The 12,976-nt window shown below is 31.2% G+C and overlaps 1 protein-coding gene across 1 annotated transcript in view; it reads left to right on the top strand.

Annotated features, from left to right (window-relative positions):
- LOC106685490 (peroxidase) overlaps positions 1–12,976 on the top strand; it is a 163,716-nt gene that overhangs the window by 43,967 nt on the left and 106,773 nt on the right. Inside the window, exon 2 of the mRNA XM_014428196.2 lies at positions 3,542–3,670. Within this exon, the coding sequence (XP_014283682.1) occupies positions 3,542–3,670 (129 nt within the window). The remainder of the gene's footprint in view (positions 1–3,541; positions 3,671–12,976) is intronic.

The following is a 12,976-nucleotide window of genomic DNA, read 5'->3' as shown; positions in this document are numbered from 1 at the left end:
TTTTCGGTATTCATCACACTTTTAATGATGTATTCTAGTGATAGATAAAATAAGAAAGGTGATAAAGAATCATCATTACCGATTCGTACCTTATTAAATATTTCGGTCATGCTCATCCGTACGAAATTTACTAACTTCTTTAGTATTTTCTGTTCAATCAAAATATTATACAGCTTCTGGCGGTCAATAGAATCGTAAGTCATTTGTAAATCTATATAAACGTATAACTATATATAACGTATACCTTCATATATAACTTTTGTTAATAAATACATAAAATAAATAAATTATTATACAAACATTAGTTTCTCAATAGGAAGATTGCTGGACTCAAACTAAACTGACTCTAACCAAATCATAAGGTCAGTAATTATTACTGAGATTCATTCAAGATCTTGTACAATCTTGACATACGAAGAACAAGCGCTGATTATATCCTTCAACCCCGCAGCCCGCCTGCTGTTGTGCAAGCCTTTGATGTCCAGGAGCTGTTGCCCGATCACGATTCTCAATCTAATATGGACTACACCTTGTGCGCCTTTCGGGTTCCAACTCGGGTTTAAATTGTAATTCACGAACTGCGTTACTTAAATTTCAGATGACCTAAAACGGGTCATGATGTTACTTTCGTAATATTTAGAAAGCCGTACAGGATGTTGCTTGTCAGACATTTGAGTATTTCAAAAACGGGTTGAAATTTAAATATAATGAATAGCTCTTAGATTAGATTTGGAAAATGCTGTTGACCCCACCACTCCCACTAAAGAATACTTGAGAATCATACGGATAGAGGGCGAAAAATCAACCATTTAAAAAAAAAACATTTCTAAATCAACCGGGGCGTAGATTCAGAGGTATTTTGAAAAATTTTATTTTAATGAAAATCCCATCAGATCACCATTACTCTCCGTCGTAAACTTCTATCCTCCTGTCCTACAGTATCCTTTCTAAATACTCCACTAACGCCTGTTGAATGGATTCTTAGGACTCCATCTTGACAAGAGACTTACTTGGAATCCACAAACAAGACTGAAACGACAAGAAACTGCTCGTAGATTCCGATTGCTACAACACTTACTTGACAAACGCACTAAACTTCCCATTCACTACAAAAATTAGTATACACTATAATAATCAGACCAATTTGGACATATGAAATTGAGCTCTGGGGCTCTAGCAAATCATAAAATCCTCCCGCATCCAATCCTTACAATCCAAAATCCTACGTAAAATCCTTGATGCTCCTTATTACGTTACAAATAAACTCATTTACAAAGACCTTAACATTCCATTCGTTGCAGATTTGGCCCAAAACAGATATGCGTCTTTTCATTTCAAATTGCTTACCCATCCTAACCCATTAATTCATAATCTCTCATCCTTAACCATCCCTGATAATCCTCCGAGGCGTTGGAAAAGAGATGGCCACGGGAGCTTCTAATTTAAATTAATCCTTGAAGTACCACCAATGGGTGGTTCCTTCCCAAGATTTTCAAGTGTATATGAAACATAGAACATATTTATTTATTGTACTTATTATTGTACAGTTGTAAATCACATTAAATTATAACTTGCTAGACGACATCCTTTAATTTTCTACCAATTTTGTCAGATGGGAAATCGTAAATTAAATGTGTTAGTAAAGCATCTGCATGTTATGTTAATGACGAAAATAATAAGAGAATACTGTGTTTTGATGAGATGAACAGGACTGCTGTTTGAAGAAAGAGTTGGAAAGCGCTCCATAACGAAACTTTTAGACAGTAAGAGAAATTATCCACTGCAGTAGATTTCACATCCAATCCTAACCTCGGAAAGATTTCCTGGGTTTCCTTTTCTATATTGTTTTCTCATAATTATAGCGTAATATATAGATTAAATTATATTTTTGATCTAAATAGAAAAAAAAATTACAAGCTATATTAAAAAAAAAATTTAATATTGTAATTAATTTTTTATTTTTAACATTAAATTTTGTCTTATATTTATATAGAATGGTTATATGGATCATAGAATTCATTCACACCATATTTAAAAATATAAAAATTAAATTATAACAAAATAAGAAACAAGAGAAGAAATAAATAAATCAAATTAAAAAAAATCAATAAAAAACAAATTTAAACTCAAAATAAAAATATATCTTAAACAAAATAAATTCTATTTATAATTAGTTAGTATATAATTAGTTTTTTTGACCACACCCAGACCATATTCCATTCATCTATACACACGGTCAATCAATAATCTTCCAAAAATGAGTTAAGAATAAATTCACCAATACCCGAATACCCTTAAACTTAACTAAATAAAGTTTGCTGTAAACAGAATGAAGTATCGTATCTTCCTCTTTTACTACCACTTTCCTGTGTATGGAATATAAAATTTCCCTTATTACGCTCTACAAAATTCCAAATTCTAGTTTTCAACGGAAATATATGTTTAGAGATCACCTCAGTCCAGATAATCCAGTCTCGCGAAATAGTGTATATGTATGTGTGCGTCTGTGTTTGTGTGTAAGCAGTCTATCTCAAAAAACGAAAAGTCATGCAAAATTGAAATTACATATTTAAGGTTGATAAAATCCGGATCGACTGGAATTTCCACTTTGTATAATCGATTTTTTCACTTTTTGTTTCCAAAACACCTTTATCATTGTTGATGAAAATCGATAAATTAATGAACAATTAAGTGGTATTTAATACCAGATAGGTTTTATCTGGTTTTATATCTCACTGAAATAGGACATAGGCTGAATTTCAAGAAATCTTCTTCTAAAGTGCCTTAAACATTATTTTCTGTTATAAATTTTAATAAATATAAAATTAATTCATAGTCATACTACCTCTATTTTACTCATTATTATTACATTTTATTTATTCATTTTTTTTTCTCTTTTCTTCTCTCGTTCCTTTTTCAAATTAACATGTTTCTTTTTACTATTAGAGGGCACTTGTTTGTTTTATTATATTTGTGATATTATATTAATATCATTATTTTTTGTTTTTAATTTTACTTTCCCCTTAATGATTATTCTTATCTACTTATTTTTTTTTTTTATTTAATAATAACCTTGTATATAGTTAGGGGTGTCTTTGTACGAGACTATAGCTCCCCATGATCAGATGTTAAAAAAATATATATAATATAACGGTTATATCAACCATGTAAGGCCCACCAGGCCGATCTGGTATAAAATAAATATATAAAAAAAAAAATTAGATCACGTGGTTAGTAATAATTATTAACGAAAAAATACGATATTTAAGAATTAATGAATAAAGAAAAGAGAAAAAAAAATTCAGACATCTAATTAAAACAGGAAAAGCCGAAATATTTTCCAATTGCAATACGACTACGTTACATTTTTTTCAACTGTTATATTCATAACAGGAACACTTTATATACGTTATCCTCACAATGAGAGTTTATAAAATTCTAATTTTTGTAATAGAATTTTTTCTTCAAAAATTTCGCCTCCTCCGGTTCTAAAATATAACTTCCACAATGTTGATTAACCTCTTTGTTATTGTTGTTTCAGGTTGGCAGTGGCTATAAGCCTGTTGAGCGCCCTGAGTAGGGTCGGCTCACAGATCGAGAACTCCGTCGACCTGACTTCAGAGTGCGCCCTTCTCCTCAGCGTAGAGTCCAACGTCATTCCAGCTGCTTTGTGAGTACAAGTCATATATTTATTTATTCTTTTATAAAAATAAAATAAATCCCTCAATTATTTTAGGACCGGTTGACTATCACAGTTTATACTACAATTTCTTAAAGATCGAATAAAATCATCCATTGCATCAGAAAAGTTAACCTTAAAAACAAATTATTGCCGTTTAAACTCTGATTTTTTTTAAAAATATTTATTTATTGCTATTTACAACTGTACATTATAATACATTTAGTAAATCTGATCTAAGTTAAATTGGAGTGTTACAGGCGTGTAGAGAAACTACCCATTGGTAGTACTCTAATGACATTTTACATTAGCTGGTCTCGTAGCCATCTTCTTTTCAGCCACCTCGGAGGATTATCAGGAATGGAAGAGGATGCAAGATTAGAAAATAGGGGGTTTGAGTGGTTAGAGAGTTTATAATAGAAGGAGATATATCTGGTTCGGGCTAGATCGGTTACATAATGAACATTAAGGTCTTTATGTATGATTTTATTTGTGACAAAGTAAGGATCATTGAGGATTTTGCGAAGGACTTTGGATTGTAAGGATTGAATACGAGAGGAATTCGAAGGTTTAGTGGAGCCCCAAAGCTCAACTCCATATGTCCAGATTGGCCTTATTACAGTCATGTAGATCAGTCTTTTGTAATGTGTTGCAAGGTTAGACCGTTTGTCTAGTAAGTGCAGAAATCGACGAATATATTATAAAATATAATAAATAGTCAGTAGGTCAGTAGGTTTACGACGAAGGGTAAAATTGATTTGATGGGATTTGTGGGAATTTATCTTAATCCTCCAATTACGATACCTTTCTTCGAGGGCAGTGATATGGGATTGGAGATTTTGGGAGATACCATTAATGGGTTATTATTAATAGCGAGCACACATGTGTTATTGGCATACGTGGTGAGGATATTGTTAGGATTGGTTGTAATGTCAGCTGTATAGACGGTGTAGAGGATGGGACCAAGGATACTACCTTGAGGAACAACAGCAGACTGAGAATAGAGGGATGAGTAGGAACCATTAGGAAAAATCTATCAATGAGAAAGGAACGAATGATGAGAAAGTATGTAGGAGGTATGAATTTACGGAGTTAAACTCTGATATAAAAAAAAAAAAAATCTACGTTTAAGTAGGCAACCATAACAGAAACCTTTCATAGTTCCATTTAGATCTGTTATCTAGCGTAGGTATATTGTATTAATACGGTTCTTTCCTAATTCAATAAAATAAATTTGATCAAGATAGATAATTTGACAGACGATGAAGACTTCAAAGAACCAGTTATTCAGACAGTAAAGAAAAAAAAGGATTACGTCCTCTACCAAATGATTTTTTACAGTAGTCAAATGAAGAATTTTTTCAGCAATTTCGACTTGCAGTTGAATCAGTTTTAAATTTAATTGGACTCGCAATTTATAAAATTAGGGATAGGAATTGCGTAGTGTGGCAGTTGTCTCAGTTTCAGGTAATCTTAGTAAACTGATTAAAAATAGTGTAGACCAGAATCCGGAGTTTTACTTAACTCTGGTACAAATCGAAGTCACACAAATCTTAGTTTTACGGGGAGATTGGTGCATAAAAGCTACTGCTTTGCCTGTTACAGGAAACAAAAGAGATTCTTGTAGAAGATTTTTTTTAATTTTGAGAGAAAATATCCGAAATCAGAATCAAAGATAGAATAAAACATTTCATATAGGTTTTTAGTTATAGTTACTATTGGAATATTAATTTTATTTTCATTGGGTCAGTACAAATCCATGTGGTCTATCTTTTGAGGGTGTTGTTCATTTTTTAATATTTTTCAGTTCTCTAGTATTTTTAAATCTGAAATTTCTTGCCGATTCGTAATTCATGTTGGGTTTTTAAACCGAGGCGTGGTGAAGGCGTATATTACCAAAAAAAGTAGAAAATATTTACGAGTTGTGCGTAAAAAAAAAAAAAAAATGGAGAAATCCATTTAGCATTCAATTTTCCATAAGACCCCATCATTATAATTTAAGATTCCTCGGTCAGTTGAGGAGACGAAAATGTATTTTATAACGATGGTGATTCCATGGAAAATTTAATTCCGAATTCATTTTGTTCTTTATGGTTTTTCGATTTTCCGCAATGTTTGCACGTAAATTGTCAAAATCAGACTTAAATTTTTAACGATTTTTGGCAAATTACATCTAAAAGTCACTAAGGATCAAAAATTTATGTTTTAAAATTTTATTTACACCAAGACTCATTAAAAAGTATTCTGTTCAATTTGAAGTTTCTAGATAAGGAGTTGAGCACTCATTTTGATGTCTAAATTGGATTTTATTTACTTTTAATTGAAAAAAAAGGGAGTCCTGATTCCATTCGTTTGATCGGATTTGACTGCGTTGCTTTTATCGATATGGGGATCGTTTTTTCGAGGGTCTTGATTCGATTTGTTTAATCGGATTTTTTATTGCACAATCGCATTTCGATTTAATGTTACTTTTTTTTAGATTTTTACTAACTTGGACTTATTAGGTTTTAGAAAATCATATTTCCAAATTTATTTAAGCATTCATGACAGCGAATGCAAATTTCGTTTTATTGTTACTTAAGGAAGTTTTATCAATATGAGTATCATTTATTAGGATTCTTATGTTGATAAAACATATTGATAAAAACTTTGTTACCCCTATTATATCAAACCTTATCTATGGGACTTAGAAATAAAAAACAAAACAAAAAAAAACTACAATTTTCTTTTTCATTAATTTTATATCGAGTTGAAATAAGCACTTAATATAAATTATTTAATAAATAACTGTAGGATGAATATTCTGAAATTATTTGAAAAGTTTATTAATTAATGCACTTAAAAAAATTATTTGATATTGATAAACTTATATTTAACTTGGAATAGTTTCCAATTAACATTCTATATATACATTCTTGTACCCAGACACTTGATCCACAAATTTCCTCTGTTTCCTCGATGTGCATGTTTGGTTCTTTGGTCACTGTAAGTGGCCACTTCAGAACTCCTAAAAAAACAGAAGCGTAGCCGTCCTCGAGACATCATATGACACCTTCACGAGCATTCACTTTTTCTTTAGTTGATTTTGACACATATTTTTTGCAACGTCATCGAAAGATGTCTCCGGTGAGAAAAAAAAAACAAGCTGTTGTTAAGTTGTCGAGTCGCCTTTTCATGGCACTTGGACCCAAATTATACAAAAACTAAACGACGTTTACCAAAGCGAATCAAAAAGTTGAACCCGTTCCCAAATGTTCCAGTTCCATGAGTCTTTTTCCTTTCATTTCAAAGCTTTCTTTTTATTTTTCGAAGAGTGATTTGTTTTCATTTAATTACTTTTACTTGATATTCAAAAGTAGGATGGAATTTAAATTCAAATGTATCATGGCACCGAAATATAAATAAAAGTGAAAAAAAAAATGTTAACCAGATATAAAACTGATTCAAAGGTTGGTAAGACGTGATTGTACTGTTGACCGATTTCTGCGTTTATAGCATGGCGTCTAAATGTGATATTTAACGTGATACTAGCTGATATTGCTGCGACAAGAATCGTCAACTATCACGTAAAACTTGATAGTGAGATAGTACTGTGTAAACAAATGTCAAAACTAACTATATGACTAAATGGTTTCATTTGTAACGTCATTTAGACATAAAGAAACAACAGTGATTTAGCGATTCACCCTTTTTAGCTATTTTTAAATTATTAAGTATTTTGCTGTTAAAAAAAATTCATTTTTTTTTTTTTTTATAAAATACGGTTTCATGAAAGCAGGAAGTAAAAATTTGCCTAGAATCAATACTTTTTCTAGAAGCTTTTTTTTTTTTCAACAAATCTGGATTAATGAATTTTATAGAAATGTCAAAATACTTTTTGCATATCTTCATTATAGGTTACTTATGTAGAAGGCAAAATCATTACGTTTCTAGTTACTTTAATTAGTCTTGCATCATACTTACATCTTAACAAAAATATAATCTATTACTTATATTTCATAATAATTTTGAATCCCTTCTGGTCAGCTTTAACCAAATGTTTTTAGTTTTGACATCTTTTGGAAATTCGATGAACAGCTTTGTATGAGTATTTTTTCAATTAGGTACTATAAAAAAACTATAAGGAACATAACTCTTAATTGATAATTGCTTAAATAACACACACACACAAAAAAGAAATAAATTAAAATAACACTCACACTGAATAGATAAGTCCAGAGTATATTTATATCAATATCACGTCATGCCACAACAACAATAGTGGCTTGCTTTCTTGCGTGGTAAAATATATATACTCATGCGTAGTTCGAGGCTAAGTAGTTATTTTATAAATTAAAATATATAAAATCAGGGGACTTTATGGTATGAAAGAGATAATATAGTATTATTATTGAGGGATAACATGAATGTAAAAAAAATAATATTGTAAGGTCTTAATAATGGCCAATGGGGCAAAACGTAGGAGACAAATAATAAACTCTCAACTTAGTTTGGAATTACAGCTTGAGGTTACAGGAATCTGGGATCAGGGGAATAACAGGATGAGAATATAATAGTTCCTACAGGAAGAATAAATCTAGCTTTTCTCTCAACAATCAACTTTGATATTTCTTTGAGTGAGTCGTGATCTAATCTTTGAGTGATTTTTGCTAAATCTTCTATGGATCGGCTAAGAACTAAATAAAGGTTCTTAGTAAGCGATATTTAAATGAAATATGTTAATAAATTATATGAACAACTTTCAAGTTCAGTCCTAGAACTTGAGATCCATTTTATAATAGTCGAATTTCAACCATGAAGTGTCAGTTTTTCTTTTTCTATTTCATATTTTCTGCCATTGCTGAAAGGAACGATTTCGATCTCTACAATGGAAAGCGTTGCCAAATATATTGATCGTCATCTCTTTTTTTTTCTTTTTTTCTGCAGCGCTATGCAATGGCCATCCATCAACACAATAGAAGATGGGAAAAAATTCCTTTGACAGCTCGAAAAAGGCAAGGTTAGCATGATCGGACTTTTAATATGAGTTATCGGTTCTGGTTTTCAGAGAGTTTATATGCAGATATCGTTTGAAAAAGATTGTAGAGAATAAATGTAACTTTATAGTTTTTAAATTAAAATTAATTACTTTTAAGTATTAGTAAATTACACAATAATAGAGCGCAATTCCAGGACTGTTAAAATATATTATAAATAGCCTAATGTCTAAGTTTTCCTTTCCATGATATGTGCGAAAATAAATTGTGATATTGAAGAGGCTATTGTGATAAAACATCTAAGGTGGTTGATATAGAAATATAATTAGTTAAGTATATTACAATCTTTAGAAATATATTAAAATAAAAAATTAAACCACATAGGAAAATATTTTTATAACCATTAATGGGTATATTTGTTTAAAAGGTGAAGCGACTTGGCAATAAAACAGCCTGGAATTGAAAAATTTTAAAATTGAATATATTCATTTAAGGCATGACTGCTAATATTAGGGATATTCATGATGTCGTATTAAATTTATAGTTTTAGCATGATAAATGTTATAAGAATATGATTGTGACTTAAAGAAATCTCCAACAGATTCACCACATCATCTTTCCTCCACTTTGCTTTCCTTATTTTCTCCCTATTTTTTCTCGATTCCCAAACCTAAAAAACTACCAGATTACCCATCTTCCTACTGTCCTATCTTTATTTTACCAATCATGAACAAAGTTCTTGAGGAACTCATCTTGAAACGCCTGTAGCCCATCCTAGATTTCAACCACATAATCCCAGATCAACAGTTTGGTTTCCGAACATTCCACTCCATTATCCAGCAGTGTCATCGTGTGGTTGATGATTCGTCTCCATTGTAGCGCGGAGTGTACTGCTCGGGAGTCTTTCTTGATGGTGAACAGGCTTTTGGTCGACTCTGGCACCCAGTACTGCTATACAAGATCCGTAAATTCTTACCCCTTACGTATTTCCTTATTATCCATTCTTATCTTTCAAACAAATCATTTCAAGTAAATCACAACAACGCTTATTCATGCCTATTTCCTCAGTCTGCTGGTGTACCTCAGGGTATTATCCTTGATTCTATCCTTTATACAGTATTTTTACTGTACAGTATTTTTACTTACTCATACAATACTGAAACGACAAGAAACTGCTCGTCGATTCCGAGTACTAAAACATTTACTAGACAAACGGTCTAGACTTCAAATTAATTTAATAATTTACCAATTAATGTACTAATTAATTAATTAATTAATTAATTATAAAAACTGATCTATAGGGCTATAATAGGGCCTATCTGGATATACAGAGTTGAGCTTTGGGGGCTCCAATAAACCATCGAATTTCTCTTCTATCCAATCCTTACAGTCTAAAATCTTTAATGCTCCTTACTTTTTCTCAAATCAAGTCATCCATCAGGACCTCAATGTTCTATATGTTGCCACTTTGACCAGAATCAAATATCATTCCTTCCATGATAGACGTCCCAACCACCCAAACCCATTTATTTCTAGCCTGGTTTCCCCTTCATTACCTGATAATCCTCCTAGGCGTCTGAAAAGAAGATGGCCCGAGATCTCAATAACATCTCCTCTAGAAATGTTATTGAGGTGCCATCAATTCTTATATAAATCTTTATATATTTGTATCATGTCATTTTATAACGTATAGCAAATTTACCGGTTGTATATATTTTCATATAATTGTAAATAACAATAAATAAATTATTTAATTTTCTTTTTTTTAATTTTCAAAAACTGTATCTCGTGACAATTGGACAGAAGGAGTTTTGTAAGGAAACATATATTAGAAAATTTTCTCCATTCTAAATTATACTTTATTAAGATTTTTTAGCGTTTAGGGTATCGAACACTAAATGAAAAATGAACAAAACAGGAGTTGGTTTTTGTTGAATAACATGAATCTTTGAAGGAGTCAACCAAAATTTTATCCAGGATCGACTTCTGTGTTTAATATACACATAGGACTTCAGGTCAAACGACAACGTACACCGACAACTAACAGGAAATTAAGACCCTTTACCGGACACATTAAGTAAAGATTTGTTATCAGTATTTTAAAGTATGAATTAAAAAAAAAAATCTTTCCAAGTAATTTGTTTTTATTGTTTGTTATTTGCTAATATAATCAAATATAAATTCAAATAGTAAAAAAATTAGTAATAATTTTTTACTATATTGTGGGAGGATACCCCTTGGTTTTTAAGAAATAGCTAATAGCACCGTGAACTATAAATGGAATCAATAGAAAACTACATCAAAAAACGGTTCATAAAATTCTATACCTAGTTATAGACAGCTGAAGGTGGACTTACAACTTGGGAAACCCAACCTCTACCCGAAGACTGGAAGTCCAGATTGCTGCAATACATTTATCTATTCTATTAGTGACATTACTAGTATTCTATTTATTTTTCTCTTCGTTTATTTCTTTACCAAACTTTTTTTCTAATTAGAAGTTATTAAATCTATGAATGTCATTATTTTTGTCATTAACTTTTCTTTTTCTCTTTTCTTAAGAGTTATTAATTTTATATATTTATTTTATCTTATGTTTTTAATTATAACGTTGTATATAGTTAGGGGTTTCTTTTGCACGAGACTATACTCTCTTATAATCAATCATTAATAAAAAAAAATGTAACTGTTAGGTATATTAACCATGCAAGTAGGCTCACCAGGCCAATCTGGTATTAAATAAAAATATATGATGATTAATGAAATTGTAGTATTCGGAGCTTTCAACTACGCAAAAAAAAAAAAAAAAAAAAATGTTCTATTTATTCCGTACTGTTGAGTGATCGCCTGTGAAATATGTTGTTGGCGAGCTGTTGTGGAAGTACTTATCGTAAAATTACACATTTCCTAAAGGTTTGCCAAACGGTTTGCCAATGATGGCAATTGATTCCGCGGGTATCAAGCGCCAGGACCAAGTCCCGCCTACTATTTTCTCACTATTGTGTCAAGGTGAGGTGATTTCGCTCCAAGTATTGACTATTACATTTTCTGTAAACGATAGACGAAATTTCTTAATCGGTTTCGTGAGCGTGTATTGCTAACCCCCAGCCGATGTCTGATTGTAAATAATTTGTTGGGAAGGAAGTTAATTAAGTTGGGGATAGAAAATTGTTAGACGGGGTCAGAGTTCAACTAGATTTCTTGCGGCAATTAAAGACAACAATCTTCAAATAGAAGTTTTGTACCTTTCTGAAGGGGATGTTTCGAAATGTGTTTCCAGTCTCTAAGGATCTAATACCACTGTATTTCTTGAGCAGTTATCTATTAGTACAGTGGTTCTTAAAACCTTTGTATATCTGAGGGCACATTTATGGGCGGGTGCCGAAAATCAAAATTTTTTTTTCATTGATAAAAATAAGTTTCATAAAACACTTAATTCAAAATAGACAGGCCTTAAGTGATAGCTACACTACCGTAACAAATACTGACGTTTAACATGCTAGATAGTGTTACTATACTGTTACAACAGTAAAGGTTATCATTGTATAAGGCACGATTAACAACATTAATAATAAATACATAAAATGTACCACTGCGCCCATCTAATTAAACCTGTAGAAGCCGGGTCTGAAACCGCTATTAATTATTTTTCATAAATTTCACAACAAATATTACTGCATAATTTTTATTTCCACATAACTAAATATAGAATATATAGGAGTTATATATATGTTAAATGTATAACAGCTCTTAGCGGATGTTTTGAGCAACTTTTTTTTCAACCTTTACTTCCAAAACTTCATGTTATTGTTTACTTCTAAGTTTTGATTAAAGTATTTATATTACTGCATGCCTAATTTAAGTGAAAAGTAGAAGTTGTTTGCAAGTTTGGCTGCTCAGTGCCTTGTTGATCTTCTAACTGGTGAATAAGAGAATCAAGATGATGTGAATTGACAACTGTCATTACTTATAATTATTGTCATCGCTGGCTTTATTAGTTACAAAAACATCCAAATCAATATTAAAACAATCAAAAAACAAACTACGAGCTAGTAACCTAACACGACAACAAACAAATGGTGACGAGCTCAGCTGGACTGTTGCGTGACGTCATTCTCCATTTAACAGACCTAGTAACAGACTCTCAACCATATTAGGGGTATTCATGATCTTTGGTTTAACATGTTAAATGGAAAAACTCATGTTAAATCGAAAAAAATTGCCTTCTTTTACCGTGGTAAAACGAAATAACATTTAACATGGCTGAGAGTCTGTTACTTGGTCTGTTAAATGGAGAATGACGTCACACAATAGACCAGTT

This window comes from Halyomorpha halys, unplaced genomic scaffold, assembly GCF_000696795.3.
Source record: "Halyomorpha halys isolate HHAL.00 unplaced genomic scaffold, Hhal_1.1 Scaffold702.1, whole genome shotgun sequence".
NCBI classification, from domain to species: Eukaryota; Metazoa; Arthropoda; class Insecta; order Hemiptera; family Pentatomidae; genus Halyomorpha; species Halyomorpha halys.
Note: the sequence above shows the minus strand (reverse complement) of the source record. Positions and strands in the feature narration are given on the sequence as shown.